This window comes from Electrophorus electricus, chromosome 1, assembly GCF_013358815.1.
Source record: "Electrophorus electricus isolate fEleEle1 chromosome 1, fEleEle1.pri, whole genome shotgun sequence".
Taxonomy (NCBI): Eukaryota; Metazoa; Chordata; class Actinopteri; order Gymnotiformes; family Gymnotidae; genus Electrophorus; species Electrophorus electricus.
In genome coordinates, this window is record NC_049535.1 from 28010433 (window position 1) to 28033639 (window position 23207).

Here is a 23207-nt window from a genome sequence, read left to right on the forward strand (position 1 = left end):
GTATGAGATTGACACTTAAAACATTTTGAGCAAAAGGTTGTGAACAGGATATTTACACATTTCAGTTTCATACAAGAGTTTCTCAGGCAGAAAAAGCCCCAATTTTACAAGAATGTTTCCTTTTGAATGAAAAATGTCAGCATTTAGGAACACACCTGACAACTGTAAGATTTTTGTCGGGATGTCTGACCCTTGGTGTTGGTGGTGGGGCTGTTTGGGGGGGAGCTGTTTGGTGATGATCACTGGATTGAGGAAGTGGACCAGTAAGGAGAGCAGAGAAGAGAATGGCGAGGATTCCCAGAATGCTGTGTGTAATTTTGCTTACTTTATTTAGTTTAAATTTACAGTTGAAATTTTTGATTTGTATGTATGTTTGATTTAGTCTCATCATGTATTTTGTTTGTTTAATAAATGTTGTAGGTGTGTCCTATGCTCATGGTGATATGCGTGTCCGTTAATAACATTTACTGTTTTGCTGTGTGTGAGCCTTGGGAGGGGTTTTGCCATCACAGTAAAATGATTTTCCTTGAGCAGAAATGTCTTGGCTTTTCTTCTGCACTGATGCTTCAGTATTACTAATGGAAGATTAACCCTACAGCAAATATAATTTTTTCTATTTTCATTTGTAATATTTGGGAAATACTAAAATATTCTAAGAGCCTGATACATTTTGCAATAGCCTGTCAAAGTGACACTGGAGCAGCTGATGTTTCTTTGTGTGAAATATTACACAACATTGTTGTGACAACATTTATTCATTATCCATTTTATTAACAAAATAGCTCTCAACATGCATTTTCACGAAATCTCAAACATAGTCTCCAAAAATGGAAATAACTGTACATTCCAACTTGGCACATTAAAAAAAACCAAAGATTTTATTCCTTATATATGAACAAGAAGTGGCTTTTTCCTTTATTGTGAATTACAGAGGAGATGGGCCAAAGACGAGGAGAAAGGAGGGGCACACTGCATCCTAGAGGAGGAAGTAAAGTGTATGCACCCATGCTCCTGCAGTATTCCAGCCATGCTCCTGCAGTACTCCAGCTATACTCCAGCAGTAATGAGAGTGCCATCAGCTCCCTCAGAACATGCTGTGATCCTGCTGAGATGTGCTTTCTACTTGTCACGCACACACACAGGTCCTCATACGTGGGGCAAAAAGGCATTTTATGCTCTCTCTCTCTCTCTCATCCTCTCTCTCTCTCTCTCTCTCTCTCTCTCGCTCTGTCTCTCTCTCTCTCTCGCTCTCTCTTGCAAGATTTAACAGAGAAGTCTCACCTTAATTTCTGCACATTCTTCTTTTTCGCAAAGTGCACAGAGTCATGCAAGTTCCAATCATGTTGGGGAAAAAAACAGTCCATCAGCACAGGGAGAGACCACAGTCTAACCAGTCAGACAGCACAGGTCTGCAGCCTGAAAAGTGTTGGTGTCATTAGAAATCTGGATATACCTACAAATAACAGGCTCCACTGTTTTTTCTTCTTCTTCTTCTTTTTTTTTTTTTTACAATTTGAAGGCAATGGAATGGAATAATAATGTCAACATACCAAATTCCAGATGGAACAGAAACAACAGTAATATTTGAAAATCAAAGTCAATTCATATTAAAGATTCACCAAATCCACAACCATCAGTAGGCAAAAGGAGTGGCGTAGGTCTAATTTGAATTCAGGAAGGGGGGAGGGGGTGCCAGGGACACTGCTCACACCACCCAATGTAACACATTATATGAGTAGTGTGAGCAGGAATTATTTGGGGTGGACAAAAAGTATTGCTGAATTATAAAGGGTTTGTACACATCGCTTACATGTAAGCAACAAAAGTAACACACACAGACACATACACACAAACACACACACACACACACACACACACACACACACACACACACACACACACATAGGAGTTCTATGGCCCGTTCACCTTGGACAGTATGATATGATATAGCAGCATGATGTCTCCATGGTGACAAACAGTATTTGGTCTCCCACAGCGAAACATTTTTACACTGGTGCATTGTATCATCCAAGAAAAGGCAAGAAAAAGTATTTCGTAAGTTGGAATGTGGCAATACATAACAAACAGAAGACTTTCCCACAGTGTATGATGCTCATGTGAACTCTGCGTGTGTGGCTGTATGTGTAGGACTGCCCATAAAGCATGTTTTATAAAACATACTATGATGTGAGGGAGTTAGTCAGCTGTAATCCTTACTAATGGTGAAAGAATATCTCTCCATATGGCAGCAATTCCCAAAGACATTCTGACAAACTAAAACTACTGTAACAGACTACGCTATGCTACATATTCACACTCTGTTGGGGCTACCTCATGCCCTACAGCTGGTTAGATTGAAATAGCGACATTGAAACAGGAGGGGGCAGTATGAGAAATGAATAATGGCTATACAATATTATAGGTCTCTATTACTTCGACAAAGTATCTGCGTATCTGTGTACATGGATGTCTGCTTATATCAACCACAGAAGACCTTTTCTCAATTATTACAGCAGAAAACCTGCAGCATTGCTAAGTAATGTTCCAGCATTAAAACTTGGCATTATAATGTCATAGTCACTGTTAGAATTGAAGAAAGGATGACAGCTGGTTTGGAATCGGAAAACAGCTCCATCGGCATTCCAAAGAGAAATCAAAGAAAGATTTGAAGCTTCCCAAACCACTATCACTGTCATATTTTTAGTCAATAGTTTAGTAAAAACATTTTTGACTGTGGCTGACATAAAACAGCCACATGGTTCAGTTGATCAAATAGAACTTAACACAATAGGAAGACCAGAGAAAACCTTGGTAATACCAGAGGTATTTGGGCATTTCAGTCAAAAGTATACTTTCATACTTCAGAGCTCCTTGGATCTGAAGGCACGAAAGGTGTTTCAAAAATTCCTACAGAATCTCTGTCTATGAGAGCTTAGTGTATATCAAAAGTGTATTGCATGTTTGTGTATGTATGTATATTAATGCCCAAGGTGTTGTTGAATGATAGAGAAATCCATATGGATGCATGCATGCCCATGCAGAGTCATATCCACACAGATGGTTTGCCTTCTCCAGACTTGCTGCTGCTGCTGCTTCCTGCACTGCCAGCTTGGTTGGGTTTCAGGCGATGTTTCTTCTCTTTCTGTGTAGCTTGGGGGATGTTACTTTGCGGCTTATCATTGTTATCACGGTTGTTGTCATGATCGGTATTGGCATGGTGCTGGAGGGTGTAGGCCTGAATGGCTGCCTCTAATTGGACGACGTCCCTGTTGACCAGTGGTGGCCTGACATCGGTGGCTGAGGGGACATTGTTCTCATTGGAGCCATATTGCTGATGCTCCTCTTGTGCAATGTTGGCACGGTTCTGCTTGCATGCCATCTTGGAGTTGCTCAGATCTGTGTAGGGCATGGCCTCAGGCTTCACCTCGATATTGTAGCCGGGTGGCGCAGAAGGCGTGTTCCATGAGAATGGGTAACCAACATAGTCTGCCTCACGGACTATGCCCCTGCTGTCATCACCTGGCTCTCCGTCACTAAGTACTGGCCTGCCCACACCCACGGCTACACCCCTACGCTCCAGCAGTCTCAGCTGCAACTCGTCCTTGGCAGTGGCGGTGGGGGCATGGTGTTTGTGCAGGGCATCTTTGATGGTCCCCACTCCCAGGTGGACCATCTCCCACATGTTTAGCAGTAGACAGAGGCAGCTGACGCCATACATGACGCGCAGGAAGATGGTCTTTTCCGTAGGGCGTGAAACGAAGCAGTCCACGCTGTGCGGGCATGGATTGCCCGAGCACACGAACACGGGTGCTACTCGGAAGCCATACAGCAGGTACTGACCAGCCAGGAAGCCTGCCTCCAGAGCAGATCGGGTCAGCAGCTGTAGGACGTACACCCGCATCAGCCCATCATCACGGATGCGCCGTCTCCCATCGTGCCGCAGCTTGGGCTTGGGCCGCGTTGGCACCAGCTCCTGCTGCCCACTGTCCATCTCGGGCACTTCATAGATCATGGGGTCATCCTCACGCTCCTCCTCACCATCCTCACCCACTGGCTTGTGCTGCTGCACTCCAAAGTACAGTTTCCGGGGCCTCCTCTGTGGGTACCTGCCCTCTTCCCGGTCACCCACTGGGGCACCGACCGTACCCCCTTGCACCTCCTCAGAGTGGGAGATCTTATTGGCTGCATAGCCCATGTAGAGGAGTGAGGGCATGGCAGACAGGATGATTTGAAAGACCCAGAAGCGCACATGTGAGAGAGGTGCAAAGGCATCATAGCAGACATTCTCGCATCCCGGCGTTCCTGAGTTGCAGACGAACTTGCTTTGCTCATCGTAGTAGATGGACTCTCCACCCACAGCAGTCAGAACAATGCGGAAGACGACCAGTGCGGTGAGCCAGAGCTTCCCCACTGGAGTGGAGTGGTTCTGGATCTCCTCCAGCAGACGCGTAAGGAAGCTCCAGCTCATGACGTCTGACGACAACAGGGCAGACAGCCTCCCGAACAGCACGGCTCACAGACTCTACATCAGAGACAGAATTTCAAACAACATAATACTAAACTAAAATTGCCTGTATATATCAAATGTTATACTTAGTGTGTAGTATTACTGGAAAACAGCTCCAAAACAGGAGATGGCATGAGATATTTACAGTCTTCAAAAAGCCTTCATGATCAATTGAATCATTACTCTGAAATCAGGAAACGGTTGTTCAGAAGTTTTATTTATAAAGCTAAAAATACAATTTTTAAATTATATTATATTATAAATTATTGCAGTAGGCAGCTTCTGCTTCAACAACTTTGAAGCTGCCAATTTGATCATCAGGACCGGATTTCACCATCACAGAATTTTACACTATGCCAGCATTTTATACCATTACAGCAACAGAATCACAGTGGACTGTATATGCTGTCAGGATTCATTCTAGAGTTTATGTGTCTACTGGTAGTCGGTTATTGTGTAGCTCCAAATCATTATGCTTTCATAATTTAACTTGCTTTCTCAAGGTTAAAGTAAATTATGTTGTGACCATAGATGATGAGGTAAGGTCATGATAAGTAAAAATAATTAAGTCATAAATGGACACAGTTTAACCTACAATGCATGTATGCCACAGCATGAGAATGACCAGCCTAGTGCATCACAATGGTGTGAATGACTTAAATGGGGTAAAATGTAGGTCTGCACTGCTGGACTTCCTGGTTTAAATTCTGTGTTAACCTGCTTTCCTGTAGTGTTATTGGGTTCTAATAATTCTTAATCATACATATTATATGACTGGATAACACATAAGAGTTGCTCTAAAAGGCACACACACACACACACACACACACACACACACACACACACACACACACACACACACACACACACACACACACACACACACACACACATACACACATACACACACACACACACACACCTCATAGATTTTAGGCTGCCTGTAGACAGACAGGCTTTGCATTTGTTTAGTGATCTGTGTCTACATTCTCTGGTTTCTTTCCACTCACTTCTTCAAGTTGAATGTTTGCTTCTCAATAAAACATTTGAGGTATCAATCACCATGACCATATAAGGGTATGTCTGTGAAATGCTAGGCAACCAGGGATACAGATAGATCTTTCTGTGTGTGTGTATGTGTGCATGTGTGTATGAATTACAGAGAGAAAGAAAGTAGGTGGGAGAGATAGAAAGAGAGAGAGGAGAGAGAAGAAGGAAGAATTGTTATGTAATTTCAGAGTCCTTCCTGACCTTCTGGGCAGAAACAGAGGCACCTGGTTCTGATTCCCAAACAGAGATCCTAGAATCTAGGCATGGAGCTCTAATTTTCCCAGCTCTACTGAATCTAAGACTGGGCTATCCCTTCCGCCCAGTGTATCAGAGAGTGCTAGCAGTGGCACAGAGGGTGAAGAAAGAAAGACCTACCAAGTGAGGAGTGGGTCACACACATACACACACACACACACACACATACACACACACATACACATGCATAATCACAATGGAGCATTTTTATCTACAAGGTTAAAAAAACACTTATCCTCAAAGGGAACAATGCAGTTGGTTCTGTTTCTGTAAAACACTCATCCAATCCCCCTGCACCTCGTCCTCCTTATATATCTCATTGATATGATATAAAAGGGCCCTACACCTAAAAATGCACTCACCCTCAGACAGGACCGACATTATCCCACATACAGATGATGTGCCTCAGTAGCTATACTTCTATAAAACAAATTATTTATTCATCAAACTCTTGAATTTCCTTAAATATATTATTCATATAAAAAAGCTATTTTGTATTAAGCACATAATTGAGCCATGGCAACGAAAAACCATATATCATCCATGTCCCCTTTTTGTGTAACTTTTACATTAAAATTACATTAAAATTCCAAGTATGATTTATTTAGACTTACCTTACGGAATTTCTGTGGATATTTAACAACAGAACTTGCAATTTCACTTTATAGTATTGGTTTTATTTTGTAGTATGTGGAAACAATAAATGGACATGTATGATTTTTCATTGCCAAGGCTTATCAATTTATAGATCATAACATATATAAAACATTACAGTGGTTCTTATACCCTGCTCTACAAATCTTGGCCAATGTATTTTTAGCCCTGCTGTAGTGATACTGTAAGGTATTTTGATGTAGTGATACTGCACTATGGTGTATTGATAGTGTACTATATCTTGTTGGAGTGATACTGCACTATATCTTTGTAGACACTGCAGAATTGCCTGTGTGATTGACTTCAGAGTTGCAGTCAATATTGTTGCAGTTGTATATATACACATATATATGCAGTTGCAGTAATATACATGTTGCAGTAATATATAAACTCCAGCCAGTACTGTGAATGAAAAGAAACTGCTGATCTTTGCTGGTTATTTCGTGACTACAACTTCAATGCTTGTGCTTGCTTTCTTTGAATCCGCAGCACATGCATGGACACACACACACACACACACACACACACACACACACACACACACACACACACTTGCGCACAAACACAAAATGATCTCATCAGTTCTGTGGATCCTGGGCAGTGGGACACACAGGGCTTATGCTCAGCAGAATCCTCTCACTACAGCATCCGTGCCAACCCACTTTCATCCACTTCACCTTCATCTCTGTCTCTCTCTCGCTCCCTCATTTCCTCGCGCTCTCTGTTCTTCTCTCATCCTCCGTAATAATCCAGTAGTTACCTGGGAAGCAGGCCTGTGACAGTATTACTGGTAAAACAGTTTGTTATTTACTGGCATTTGGTACAGATGAAGCTGTCATAGCACTGGAACTGCTACTTTAACAGGTACTCTAACCACTATTCTAATAGCACTCTAATCGGTACTCTAACAGCACTCTAATCGGTACTCTAACAATACTCTAAACGGTACTCTAACAGCACTTTACCAGCTATTCTAACCACATTTTAACCACTATGCCACTGACACCAGGTGCTATTCTTATTCTAGCTGTGGTGTTGAGAGAGCCCTATTGTGCTGGCTTTCTAACTTAGCAAAAGGTAAAGGGCTTCCCAAAACCTCTTATTGGAGTTATTATGCCCATTAGTGGAATTTTCATGTGAAATATAATATATACCTACCCACAATACCCATACACATACCAAAAATAAATATAATACCCATGTGTGCACTGAGAAACAAATATAATACCCATGTGTAGCAAGAAACAAATAGAATACACACGTGTGCCAAGAAACAAATATTACCCATGTGTACCAAGAAGCAAGTAAAATACCAATGTGTGTACTAAGAAATGAAATGGTGAACAAAACACATGCTTTCTAGAGGCATTAACACAAAGGTTTGCCAAACACAGATCCTAACTTATAAAAATGTGTTAGAAAAAGATAAAAACATTTTCAACAAAATATTTTATAATTAGTGGGATACTAAATATTCATGTTACCATCTCAATATGCTGAACATTCTACATACATTTTTACATCTTACATAAACAGTGTTGTGCTGATTTCACTTTAACTGCAAGTAAAAACTAAACTCTGGTGTGGTGTATGACTGAGTCTTTGATGTCCACATAAACAAGCACTGCATGCCTCCTTCCTGAGTCTAGCCACAGTCTTGTAGACCACGTACATACATGAGAAGACTTACTCAGAAAACTTACTCAAAGTCGAAGTCTCATAGACAACAATCAGTAGAATAGTCTAAATGGCTACTTTATAATCTGTGATAGCTATTTGTATTTTTCCTTGCTAGATTAGTTTTGACTTCCTTGTTTGACATGATAAAATACACTTTTTTCATTATTCTTTTTTTCCCCAATTAAAATAAACACTATTCAATTAAAATAAACACTACAACAAACACTAGTGAAGCTAGTGAAAGTTAAGAAGGAATTTCTACCCAATCTGGACTGGACTATTGTTTGAATTTTGTCATATGAAAAAATGAACACTGGAATGAGTACTGGAAAGAGTGGGATAGAATGCACAATGAACGCACAGAGCGTGTTCTGTTCAACACAGTGGGTTAAAAACAGAATTCCTAACCGTGTACATGCAATTGTGCAGCGTTAAGAATAAAACAAAAGAAAAAAATTGAGAAGAGGTATACTCTGTGTTTGTGTGTGTGTGTAGGTGTGGGTGTTTGTGTGTGTGTGTGTGTATGTGTGCGTACTAGTGTATGTGTGTGTATACATACATGAAACTGCTTCACGTAACTGTGTATGCTATGACTGAATGCAATTAAGAGAATGTGGATATAATAAAACAGAGAACTTGAACACATGTATAAACAAATGCACACACACATACACACACACACATACACACACACAAAAACTCCTCCTTTCCTCAGCACATGTTCAGAGACCAAACTGCATACTCACACACTCTCAGGCGTTCCGTCTGCCTCTCCTCTTTGTGTCTGCTTCTCTCCTCCCCTCATTTCATCAGCACTCCTTTGCTTTCTTTTCTTCTCTTTCTTTTCCTCTCTATCCTTTCTTCTCTTTTCTTCTCTTGAAACCACCCGGACATCAGCCTCTATTGACCTTAAAACCCCCAAACGACTGGACACCTACATTTACACACACGCGGTCTAACAACCATGTGAGACTGCAGAGAAAGGGGGAGAGGAAACACAAGATGGGATGTACGAAGCCCCCGCGTATCTCACTGTGTGCGCGCACACACATGAACACACACACACCATGTAGTAACTTCCACTTTGACTATGGTTGTCACTCTGTACAGATACACACAATGCACCCATCTCCCTGCTTACTCTCCTGAATTAGGTCAGAGCTGGGAGCGACGCACAAGCACATTTCTAATACGAAAGGTCCAGGGTCAATACCACTTTGCCTGTTTTGCAATGTATTGTTTTTGCACCATGTATTATCTTGTACTTAATCTACAGCTCTCACTGTATAACACACAGCATTTTCACAGTGCACTTGGAGAACATCTAATGCCATTAAAGTGAAAGGGCTAGAGCAGGTGAAGAGAGAGTGAGCTGTGAAATGAAGGGGCTGACCACAGTCTGAAGGAGAGAGCATGGGGGTGGGGGCTGAATAGATTAAAAGCAGACAAGGGAATTCCCTCTGCAGCTTCACCCTCCCATACACACACACACACACGCACACACACACACACACACACACGCACACACGCACGCACACACACACACACACACACACACACACACACACACACACACACACACACTGTACAACATAGTGCTTCTCTCTCACCTCCTCTGTCTACTCCATGCTTGGAGCAGCACTCCATATTAATATTCACTTTCATATTCATCTTCCAGTCTTTGGTCATGGTTGGGATTTGAGCTGCCAGCTGTCTCTCTTTACTCTCCCCAATCCTCTTCATAGTCTCATAGTCAGAGGATTTCACAGCTACACACAAAGACATTGTAAAATTGATAATTAAAATATAATTGAAATGCAATCAGTTGGGTTAAATTGACTTTTTTTTTGGTTTTATAAGAAACTAAAGGTCACTGATTTGTCAAGGAAAGGTTTGTGTTCAAGCAGGAATAATATATACCCTACTTTAGTTAATTAATGTTTTAGAGCAAACAGGAGAGAACTTCACTATTGTTAGATTCAATATTTTGTTTTGTTTTTATGTCTGTTACAATTGTTGTTTTGTTAGTCCACACCTCCCTCTGGTAGAGTGTGCTATCTGTTAGTAGCCACACCACCTGGGCTTATCATTATGTTGTTCCTTATTTAAGCCTGTTTAGTTTGCATTAATGTTATGCTGACTTCTTTTGTTGCAGTTAGTTCACGTTACGGTTAGTTTCGTTTTCGTTACTTTCATAAAACGCTTCAGTTGGATGGGTGTGTCTGCGTCCTTTTCTTTTTTTCTGTCTGTATGTTCTTCACCCTGACACAGTCCCGGTGTTTCAGGTAGGAATGTCACGTGTTATTCTTTGGCTGCCATATTTGTACTTCATATCTTCATTACCTTTTGATTGTGCTGAAAGTTGCTTCATGGCTCATACTGAGACTTCTCCCAGCCACGGCCCTCTGGGTTTCCTGCCTTTCTAAGGATGTGGGAATCTGAGTTTCTTTCCTGGCTCATTTGCAGCTGCTTTGGGTGGTTGATTATTGCTCTGTAATTTAACTCTGCTTCGCAGTTCCTGCAGAGGTCAACACCTATCTGTCTCTTACAATTTGACATTTTCTCCACCTTTTCTAGTGATGATGGATATCAAAGAGTTTTTACAAACCAATTAAATTTGAAAGTAATGAAAGGTGAAAATATAGTTCCTCAGATTATGTAAATAGATAACAAATTTAAAGAAATACACAATAAAACATTTAAAATATAATTTTTTTCAATAATTTTTTCCCCCTCATTAATTTTTGTGAATTTTTTGCAGCCTTTAACTGTCAATCCAGTTTCATCACTTTTACTGCCATATCAGTCAGATCTTGTTTCAGTTAGTGCTCAACACAAACAACAAACATCCAAAAATCGGACACATTGTCTCTTACATACATTAAAACACATGAATAAAACAAAAACAAAATAAAATAAAACAAAAACACTGCAGTGTAGTTTAACATTCTGAGAGCAGTAGTGTGAGTGCTGTTAACGAACCCAGATGCTCTAGAACTTGTTAACAGAAGGTAGAAGTTTACTCTGCTGGGTACGAACTATTTCCATACATTTGTAATGTTTTCTTTTGCAATCTTTTCTAACTGTTCTCTCTCATATGCCGTTCACCAAATTCCCAAAGCTGTGTTTCTGCTTAAATGCCATACTGATAGTTGTCCCCAACCCTCTCTACACCCTGAGCATTAAAGGGCAGGAGTTGTAGGTACACCTTCCATTTCCTGGAGTGAAGTACCAGGTCTGTAGTTTCATCAGTGTTCAGGCTTAAATGACTACTTCTACTCCATTCTACTAAATTTCTGACCATGTCCCTGTATGCTTCTTTCATCTTCCCACAAATAGATATCATTCCCACAAATGTTGTATCATCTTCAAATGTGTACAATTTGACTGATTAGGAATTTGATATACAGTCACTGGTATACAGAGAGTATAACAAAGGAGACAAAATGCAGTCCTGGGGGACACCAGTACTGAGAATCTGAGGAGTGGAAACACACTATTTTCTGTTTGACAAAAAAAGAAAATCGAATCTAGCAACACAAAGAGTGGTGCACACCAAGCCTCTTAAGCTTGTCAAAGAGCACTGAAGGTAATATTGTATTAAACTCTGTAATCTAGAATCAGAATTCCTGAAAATGTAGCTGGTGCCTCCACTTCTGTCTTTTGCCTAAGGTACTGAAATCACTAAATCTTGCCCTAAAGGTATAATATAAAGGCAGTGACTTGCAGGCTAACATACGTGTGAAAATGGCTCTTGTGTGAAGCACTGCACACATAGACTAGATATCCCCTGAGAACTGGTTTATTTTTCACTGAGTTAAGTATATCTACATGCCATGTTGCGGTGAGGCCAGGTGTGGACTAAACATGAGTACAAGAATACTGTGTCACAGTTTGAGTGTACTGTTATACTAGTGATTCTCCTACCACAACTATGATGAACAGGGTCAAAATAAAGGGATGAATAGTGTAAAGAGAGAGAGAGAAAGATGAAGGGAGGAGAGAAAAGGAAAGATGCAGCTTAAGGGGCAGGTGAAACTAAAGAGTGGGAGATTTGAGAGCTGGCAGTACAGAGTGAGTGGTGGGGAAAAGGAGAATAAAGAGACAGAGAGTGGCGAAATGTCATAACAGGGACAATAAAGAAAATAAGGCTTAATTCAAGGTGAGAGCACCTGCGAACCTAATGAAGGGATGTTAAGGGGCATAGTGGTTGAATATAGCAGTTTTATGAAGCTGCACACACACACGCATGCATGCACGCACACGCACACGCACACACACACACACACACACACACACACACACACACACACACACACACACACACACACAAACAGGTAATCATGAAGTGTCACTGTATATTTATCACACTGAACTCAGGGGAATACAAGAGTTTGTAGCCATCTGGCCTTAATCTGGAATTAACCAAATGACCAAAAATGTAATTCAAGACAATAGCATCTGTTAACATCTGCAGCCTGTATTTGGTATGTCCTCAGATTGCATTCTATTATTCAAGTATGCTAAAGGCATATTTCAGACACCTACCTCCACATTAATTTATGATTCCTTTCAGTATCAAAAAGTAATCTTTTTCAGAGCCAGTTTGGAAGCACCTACCTATCATTGCCCAGACTGGACAATGAGATGACCAGGTCTTTGAGTTGTGCCCTGAGTTGTGTCTTTGAGGTACATGACTTAGGCTCTTCATTAAGACCTGATGAGGATTTGCAGGACACATGGCAGGATTATTAGTCTTATGTTATTTGTCATATTCAGGATCTTAGCTGTGTAGGTTCCTCTATATAGCTATGTTTGCAAACCACAGCACGATAACAGCTCTTGTCTATTAATATGCACAGATTGAAAATGGCCTGAAGGGAGAAAGATAGACTCAGTGCTGCCCCTAAGACAAACTCACAGTAATACCCCCCAAAGACCCAATACAAAACACACACACACACACACACACACACACACACACACACACACACACACACACACACACAAAATATATATAAAAGTCTGTCTGAATGCCAATTTTGAACCCTGCCCGCCAAACCCCCTAGCAGACACTTCCTACAATTTAAAAATGTGGCTCTATATACAGCAGTCACATAATCTGTGTCCTTCACCTCCAACCTGTGTTCTTTTGAGGAATTTTCCATTAGATTGCAAAACAGCAACCCCCCAAAGAAGCATGGATTTTAGAAACCATATTTGGGAACTACAATTGTGTGCTTACCACATATTTTGTTATAACACTAATATAAGTGTAGCATTTATATAAAATGCAAAATGCAAAACAGAGTAAATAATAAATCAAAGAAATAGAAATGATAATGAGACAATGGTAACAAGTACAAAGCAGACCTTCTTGGCTGTATCAGAGGTGAGCACAAAGTGAGCTCCCAAAATCAATATCAACACCAGTCAAGCTCAGACATGCACCCAGCATTGTCTCCCCATCTCTTCTTCTCTCACCCAAACCACCACGTCTGCCCAGCTCTTGAAGATGACTAGCAAGTCAGTTAAACATATTCATATAAAGTATGCCTGTACAAACACATTTTCACAAATAAAAAGGATCTGCTATTGAGAATCTAAAGAATATCTACTGGAGGCTTTGCTGAAGAATCTGGGGAAATATATTCAGCACATACAACATCAAACAAAGCATGGTCAGTCCCCCCTTTCTATCTAGTTATCTATCTCTTTCTCTAGATTACTATATTGATTGTAGCAAATTGTAGACTTGACATCCTTATTCTGTTGTTTCAGAGCAAAGCACTGCAGTGATGTGTCTTATTGATGTCTCACATCTATGTCCTGATCTTTCTTTACTTCTTTTCCATCTAGTATAAACTCAGTAAGATAAGGCAATCACACTGAGCCTCAGCCATATGTCCATAGGCCTATTTTATGCAGTTATTAAATGATTAATTAGCTGATTAAAGATTAAATTTGTTCTGTTATTTGTCATTGATAGCAACTACTTTGGAGTCAGCACTGGGAGAAGTGTGTGAAATGCCCCTGCTGAACTTACACTACCTAATACCATGTGATTTTTAACATGGAATTAAGTGTTAATTCTCCAGTAAAAGTACCATGCAGCAAAGCAGAGGAATGTTTGGCTGCATTTTCCCAGTGGGCTTATGGAACATAATTATGTGACATCACAGCTTGATTCAACTGGTAGGAAGGGATGATATGAGCTGTTCTACCCTTAGCCTCCCATACAAAACAATGATGCATTTGGCTGGTTGGCAAGGAAAACTCACTGTCATGTTGCTGGAACCAATCCATGACCCTTGTGGCATGTTGCACTGTGTTGTCCTTCTGTCATAGTGTCCCACTGTCCAAAGGTGTGTCCACAGGTCTTAGAGAATGCACCAAGAAAAGATTCCCCACATCATTACTCTACCTGCACCAGCTTCAAATATTGACATCTGACAAGCTCATCAGTTATGCTGCTTGCGCATAATTCTAACCCTCCCATCAACGTGGTGCAACATTAGTTGGCAGGCGTTTCTCAAGTGATAACAACATGAGGAACAATTAACACGAAAAGCTTGAGAAATACCAAGGGCTGAAAGATCTAGGTAATCTATGCACTACACGCTGTGACCCTCAAACTAGGAGAATGGCTCCAACAGATCCCAGGGACAATATCTGAGATCTCTGTCCAGAAGAGTACAGTCCTGGGGACAGCTAAGATACTATGTAGGACTCTCAAGCTCCCAGGCCTCTAGTAGAGGACCTGAGTTTGAAGGAAAAAGACTGCCCAGAGGAGGGCAAGTGGGAATTTTTGACCGCGCACACACACACACACACACACACACACACACACACACACACACACACACACACACACACACACACACACACACATACATACATACATATATATATATATATATATATATATATATATATATATATATATATATATATAATTGCAGTGAAGTACACAAGGTTTCAGAAAAACAGAACATTTTGTACAGAGGTCCTTCATCAACTGTGCAAGCAAAGTGCTTCCAGAAGGAAAAAGACAGCCCAGAGGAGGGAAAGTGGGGATTTTTTTTTACATATATATTATTCAGAATTGTGGTGAAGTACACAAGGTTTTTGAAAAACAGGACGTTTTGGACAGAGGTCCTTCATCAGCTGTGCAAGCAAAGTGCTTCTGGAACCTTGTGAACCTTGTGCTTCTAGAACCGTATGCACAGTGAATCACATGATGACCTTAATTCCATCATTGCAACAACAGAATTTCCTAACATCATAATATTAAACGTCATACTACTAAACGTCATAATACTAAAAGGTCAGGACAAAGTAATAAATATATCGATAGCATCTTTAAAATCTTTACCTCTCTTAAATTGTTTGTATTCTTAGTGGATGCAGATGAAAAATTAAAGAGAGAACTAGAGAGGGCATGAGATTGATGAGGATGGTGGTGTTTTTAGGAAACACAGGCTAGGGAGAATATTTCAGTCTCCATGGAAACCATGGATTGCCTTTGAAGGGATTTTTCCAAAAATCTGAGCATAAAGCCTGAAACCAAAGTCTGTGTGTGTGTGTGTGTGTGTGTGTGTGTGTGTGTGTGTGTGTGTGCATGTGGTTCACAGGGATTCACAGGTGCAGTACCATACTGTGTGATTTTACCAAACTAACTCAAAGAATAAAACTTGAGATTAGGCTCAAACAATGGAATTCTGTTTTAAAAGCAGCAATAGGTTCAATAAAACAATGTAATTTTTGAGAGGTGAGGACAGAAAAAATAAGGCCTTCCTGAATCAATCAACAGGGACACCAGAAAACCAGTCTCATTCTCAGTTGTCCAACCTTGCTGCTCTATTTCTGCAGTCTTCGCTTCAAATATCCTCGGCGGATTTTGCACTGGCTCCAATCCCACACACTGCTGCCTAACACTTAACATCAATAGTTTCAGACCCTATTTGAAATGACAGACAATTAGTTTTCAGTGTCTTATGATTTTTTAAACTTTTTTAGGTGGAAAGGCACATTGAAATCACAGGCTCATAGTAAAACCTATAAAAACAGACGCAGGCTTTATGCCATGCCATGCCGTTGCTGTGAGAATGGAGGAAATATTTACATAGCCTGCTCTCTTCATTCTGATACATGACATTTAAACTCTCCAAACTGCCTCTTTCTCTGTGGCTCCTCCTTTCATACACTCATTATAAATACACTTGCCTCAGACACATATGGCTGCAGGGAGGCCACATTCCGAGCTGAACTCTCCTCCTGACTGTCTAAACAAGTTGATTTACCACTTGTTTGCCAGAGGGACACTTTTCTTTCCCTCCCTGTGTCCTTTACCATGTCGATGTACTAACATTTTCCCTAAAGCTGAACACAGCAACAAATTTAAAACCCTCTTTAAATTCACCAGGCTCCCTAAAACACCAGAAGAGAAGAAAGACCACCAGAGACCACACGCAGGTCACAGAGCAAATAGATGAGGTGAGCAGATAACAAGAGATGAGCAAATGATGGCAAGGTGGCAGAGGGGTAGAGTGAAAAATGCTGGGTTAGCTTTAGCGCACTAGCATCTGTGTCGCCAGCGGGCTCTGTTCCTCGTCTGGAGCACATGGTGGTCTTGCGCTCTGATTGGCTCAACCCTTGTAGCCATGGAGACCCAGCCATGGGTGAACGATACTCCCCCAGAATATGACTTGGGGAAAAGGCAAGGAGGAAGGACATTTAACAAATGCTCAAACTCAAATAAGTACAGACACATACTCCCTTACACTTGATCTTCTATGGGAGAAGTAGAGCAAGCATCTTGTGTTGGTTACATAACAAAGACAGCTTTCATCATGCCAATAGCAGTAGGACTAGATGAGTGAGATGCAGAAATAAAGTATAAAAAGGAAGAGCTAACAGAAAATGTAACTCTTTTTAAATACTTATCTTAAAAATGCTTATCTTATTCAATATATTCAACATAGCATCTCCCAATTAAGAGTAAGACAAAGAAAGGGAAATCTACACCTCCATCTTCATCTCTCTGGGGAACTGTGTTTGGTAAGAGATGCTTAACTGAATAAAATGACTCTCACCTGATACTTTTATCCAAAGCAACTTACAATTATGACTGAGCACAACTTGAGGGTTAGGGGCCTTGCTCAAGGGCCCAACAGTGGGGAGCTTGAACCAGCAACCATCCAATTACAAGTCAAGCAACTTAAACACTGAGCTACCACAGACAGACAGTGCTATACAACATAGCAGGTGTTCTGAAGAGAACAAGATAGATACAGCTAACAAGAAAATGTTAAAGCATTTGTTGTACCTGATTTTACTTAAAGCAATTTCCTAATATTCATACATGTACGTGCAAAAGGACACCCCTGAGACCTGACATACCTCATGTAAGTCTACACTTTCTCTTAGTCTGAATAGGCTTCTGTGGTAGTGCCTTTATAGCGTGTGACACCAGATACACGCATTCCGTCTTTTCATCTATGGTATGGGTGAAACATGAATTTATGTGTATTGTTTCTCTCATTATGGCTCACTCTGTTTGGGTCCCCCTTCTTCGTTGCTCTCTTTCTTTCTCTCTGGATTTCTGACGCAGTGCAGTCTTGTCCAAGCAAATGTAGCATGCGTTCCTTCCTGTGATACAGATTCTGCTTCATCTCAAATCAGTCTGTATATTGTTTGTTTGTGTATGTGTGTGTGTGTGTGTGTGCCTGAGAGAGAGAGAGAGAGAGAGAGAGAGAGAGAGAGAGAGAGAGTGTAGACAGAGAATGTGTTTTGAGCAAAAATAATGTTAGACATGCTTGAGAAAGAAAGCAATAATTCCTAAATTTTTTTGTGTTGTGTTGTGTGTGTGTGTGTGTGTGTGTGTGTGTGTGTGTGTGTGTGTGTGTGTGTGTGTAGGAGTGTATGTGAGAGAGATCTGGCTCTGTCAGTGTGTGTACTGGCTCTCAGCAATCCACTAATGTCATAAACCTTTAAGACTTACAGTGAAAATTGTACGGTTTTTGTATGTGTTCTTATGTGTGCATTTTGTGTTTGTGTGTGTGTGTGTGTGTGTGTGTGTGTGTGTGTGTGTGTGTGTGTGTGTGTGTGTGTGTGTGTGTGTGATCAAGGTCTACCTTAGTAATGCTCAATGGGACTATTGGGAATGTCACTCAGGATGCACATCCAACAATACTGTGTGTGTGCTTGTAAGTTTAGTGTGTGCATATTCATCAGTATGGGGATAGAGGTAACATTCATATTAACACACACAGATAGTAATATTGAGGGTCTTCCTATGTGCACAGTGTCCACAAAGTGTCCACATACGTACAAACTGAATTCCAATCATGAAAACATTGATCAGATCATCATAATGAAATATCTTACACTTTCCCCTTAATACTATTTTGGAACGTGAGAACCTCTCAGTAGTCCAAGGCTGCACAGCTGTCACTACTCATTTTCAGTTAGACATCCTTTAGATTGAGATGGTCCAAACTGGTCTTAACCAAGTGGAACGGAGCAGTCTGTCCTCCTGTGTATATGTCTGTGTGTGTGGGGGGGGGGGGGGGGGGGGGGGGGGGGGGGGGGGGGGGGGGGGGGTATGTGTGCATGCACATGTGTATGATTGCCTACTGGAGAAAATCTGCCACTCATGTCACTCTTTACTCAGATTAAGTGCCATTTCCCTTCTTTTCTCGATTTTATATATTTGCTTTCACAGTTTCTATGGGAATGTTGTGGTATCCCTCTCTGATTCTTTCTGTGGATTGTGTTGGAAAACTGTCCAAAGTGGGAAAAAATGGAAAGAAAGATACGGTGGGGGAAAAGAGTTGAAAGCTGTCCAGGCATGAATGCACTCATCCATCAAGAAAACACAATGTGAATAAATCAATACTTATGAACACAAACACAGAGTCAGAAAATAAAAGCTTACATAAAACAGGCTGGCACCTGCGCAGAGACACACAAACACAATGAATAAATGCATTCTTATCACGTTCCTACTACAGTTCTGCATAACTATCCATGTGGTATACTTTCAAATCTATTCATGATCATGACCCTTTAGCAAATTAACCTTTGATTAACCTTTAACCTTACTTGGAGAGGAAGGTTAAAGCACATTTCAGGATGGAGGGGGGCGTGACACTGAAAAATGCTCTCTGCAAATCTACAGGACATGAACTGCAGAACATTTTAACATTTAAACAAATGCTTAATCCAGACACTTCAATTTACTAGATATCAAATAATAATGATAATGAGATGACCTACAATGAGCCAATACTTTCCAACCATCCATGACATATAATCACCTCAATCTCCGATTAAATTATGTACAAAAACAATATTAACATGCACCTTGAACCATAATTCTAATTATTTGTAAATTCAAAGTTATATGCATGAAATTGATTTACCAGTTCTTTAAAACAATATTAAATATTGGGCTAATTAACTCTTTTCGATTACAACTAAACTAGATACAACCAAATTTTCACTTTCTGTAGAATAGAAATATTAACGGAACAGTGTTTCCAAGATCAGAGCCACAACTGCCATTGTAAAAATAAATACCTTTAATGTTTAGTGACATAACTAGTGATATTAATGACAGTACATATTTACATCCACTGAGCTCGCAGTGAACCGCAGAAAACAGCATCAGAGATTTAGACAACGTGTTTATCAGCGTTGATCTATATTTTTATTTATTTATTTATTATTTCTTACTTGTTCGGTGGTGATCGTGCCAAACCAAAGAACAGTGCAAATGATTGCCCTCGAACAAGAGACCCAAGGCACGTGGTTATAAATCAATTCATTAAAAAGCAAATCCATAAATACACAAATAAATGAGTAATCGTCTTTTGCTACATACATGCTATTTCCCTTCCTGACACTTCCAAGTGAGTAAAATATTAATTACATTTAAAATCTTATCTTATGTGCCCATGCATTACCAATTTGTTTCAGCTATAACAATGCGCAAAGCAAGCGACCAAACAATGTGTAAAACAATGCGTAAAGCAAGCGACACACGTGTTTTTTTATGTGCCCGTTTTGCCAGCGCAAATAAATAATGTGAACACAAAGAACACTTCAGACCGTGCAGGTACGTTTGTTGCGCTCTGGAGCACGTGAACATTTCGCTATCATCAAAGCGCAAAGTTACGCCGTGTGGCGACCACACAGCACCATTATCTACATAAACAATTAATATATAAACAACAAAGACAACAGTCCATTTATCAACGCACGCGGTCAAATGTAACTCCGCATTTATCCACAGGGATATGCGCTCTTTAAGGTACAACGATGCACATGACGGTATATAAACGTCTTACCGCTCTGCGAGTCTGTGACTGTTCATTCAAGAAGTATGTCCCGATAGTTGACACAAGGTTCCTGAATAATTGTCCCCTTTCACAGCCTCAGCGTCGACTTAGTCTCTCGCCAAAATGAGAAAACTCATGGTACCTCAGAGCATCACCGATCAGCTACCTCGCCGAAGCTAAGAGCATAATATCCTATATGGTAGTGTAGCTTTCTGGTTCATGCCCACTTTATGATGCCCATTTTGCCATATATATCTTTTCATTTAAAAATAATAAAAATTAGCTGCTGAGTAAAATCCGTTATTTGAACTCGCGTCTTTAATAGTCTCTTGCTGATTACCTGATTAAATAATTACGTTTTGTAACTTATTTTCATTGGTCTGACGCTACAGTGCATGGTCAAACACACTTGCAAAGTTGTCACCTTTCTTAATTCCAATGAGTAGTTATGAGTAAGAGTCCTGTCCATTATCATTGTTTGCGCTATATTAAGGTGAGCTTGAGAAGACACATGTCTGCCTCAGTTCATGCCGTTTCAATAAGGACACGCGTAGTGCACAGCAATAGTGAATGCTTGGATGAACAGCTGTGTTTATTGACAAGGCAGCTTACCCTATGCCGCGCGCTAACAGAAGACATTTCTGATGCTCATGAAAGGCGAAACACAAACTTGAGCGCAGGCACGAAGCACGCGCCCATGTCTTGACATTTGGTTAGTATCATAGTGTTGACGATTTGTCATGCGTTTAAACTTACTTAACTTACTAACTCCACTGGCAATATAATTAACTCTTTATTTATCAATAAAGTTCATCTTTACTTAAACAGTAACAGAATGCTTAAAATCCCCTATTATTTGAGACAATAAAATTAAGATGAAAAAAGATCAGTAAAGACATACCTCATCCCTAATTGGACTTCTTAAAATTCCTTGGAGCAAGTTTGCATGGCATTTCTAACCCAGATCTCTGTTCCACAAATCTGAGGTCTATCACATGCGAAGTCAACAATTCATCATCTATCTACTGTCAGATTAGGGGGCAAAGCTCATGACTGAAAGTACAATTGGCAGACTGGTACTAGCAGACTGACTGGCATGACTGAATTATTTTTACCAGTGACATTGGAAACAGCTTCCCTGTACAACCAATAGCATATCTCTCTCTCTCTCTCTCTCTCTCTCTCTCTCTCTCTCTCTCTCTCTCTCTCTCTCTCTCTCTCTCTCTCTCTCTCTCAATCATTCTCTCTCTCTTTCTCCCTCTCTCATCTAATTAGGGCAGGGATAGTTCAGAATGTGTTGGAGGGGTACAGCATGATTGTTGCCAAAGTGACACACTCCCAAAATCTGCTTTCACAGTTTCGGCCAGAGGGAGTACAGGAAACTTCCGTCTTTGGTCTTGGAGTTAACACGCTCTGAGCATTCTTCCTCTGGATGGGGAGCAAAGGCACACAATGATGCCCAGCTGTTTCTACAGCTACCAAAAATCTTCCCATCATGTATCATCCCCTTGGACAGATGTACAAATCTCATAATGATGTGTGGGGACAAGAGGAGACGCAGAACAGATAAAGGTGAGACAGTATGGATTAAAAAGGCAGCAAAGTCCAATCAATTTAATCAACTAATTTATTAAGAGAACAATTCATCAGACAGCATGGAGCCCTACAGCCAACTGTTTGAGAATTCCCAAGAAGTTTTAACAACATACATGAATGTTATATAGCTGATTTTAAAGCACAATAACCCTGAGAGGAATACTGCCAAGAAAACCCTCTTAAGTGCTGTTTTAAATCATTTGAATGACTGATTGTGAAAACCCTATCTAGATGTCATGCACATAGAGGTTTATAATTTAATATAATCATTCACTTGGCTCATTTTGATTTATTGCACCATAATTGAGCTACTTCTTCATGTTCTCTTTTGATGGCCTTCCCAGAATGAATTGCTATTTTAAATCAGTGGTAAGTGGATTAAGATATTTGAGGTTTCTTCTCTACTGCAGTCAAAGGTGTCAGAGGGGAAGTGGAAGGTGGATTGAACCATGTACAGCCGCACCATGGAGTGGGCCCTCAAGAAACTTGAATCCAGTGTTTTTGGTAGAAAAATTATTCAATTTATAGAATTCAACATAGATAACTCCATTTCTATCAAAAAGTGATGTTTATCTCCACTTTTAAAAAGATACAAAGTAAGATTGCTCTGACCTGTCCTTCCTGTTAAAAAAAACCCTACAAAACTTATAACCAAGGACTGTGTCTTTGCCAAATAAGCAAAATTCAGCAATGGTCTTGTTTTAACCAGTATTTCCCTTCATTGTTAAATTAGGGTAAGCTCTTCTCCTCTCTCATACTCATGCCATCTCCCTCTCTGTCCCTGAACTCTGAGTGCTTTTTTTTCACACATGTATCTTGGAGCAGTATCATCATGGTCAAATGCGCATGTGGGCGTTGCTGTTGTCGAGGAGTGCCTTTATATGACTGACCAAGACTGTGAGCTGGGCAACTGGTGGATAGAGAGGAAGCACTTAAAAACTCCATCAGAAATCTGCTGTGTTGGACTTATTATACATGGATAGGTTGGCATGTATAATATCACAAACTGCAGTGAAGCAGCCATCAATAGGCTTTTATTTAACATGTAATATATGTAAATGGTTCACTGTACTAACTCATGCGCTAGATTAATGATTCACTCACATTTTTTAGATCATGGC

The 23207-nt window shown here is 40.4% G+C and overlaps 1 protein-coding gene across 3 annotated transcripts; it reads right to left on the bottom strand.

Moving 5' to 3' along the window:
* Positions 1–1854: 1854 nt before the first annotated feature.
* On the bottom strand, positions 1855–21563 carry LOC113580208 (gap junction gamma-1 protein). 3 transcript variants are annotated; one of them, XM_027014606.2, is made up of 2 exons: positions 21392–21563; positions 1855–4522 (listed from the first exon to the last, which is right to left on the bottom strand). In XM_027014606.2, the coding sequence occupies exon 2, from the start codon at positions 4466–4468 to the stop codon at positions 3044–3046; it is 1425 nt and encodes a 474-aa protein (XP_026870407.2). In that variant the 5' UTR covers positions 4469–4522; positions 21392–21563; the 3' UTR covers positions 1855–3043. The 3 variants fall into 3 exon arrangements, with proteins under 3 accessions (XP_026870407.2, XP_026870409.2, XP_026870408.2); XM_027014608.2 differs by lacking the exon at positions 21392–21563 and adding an exon at positions 20500–20537; XM_027014607.2 differs by lacking the exon at positions 21392–21563 and adding an exon at positions 8893–8976.
* Between the last annotated feature and the right edge of the window lie 1644 nt (positions 21564–23207).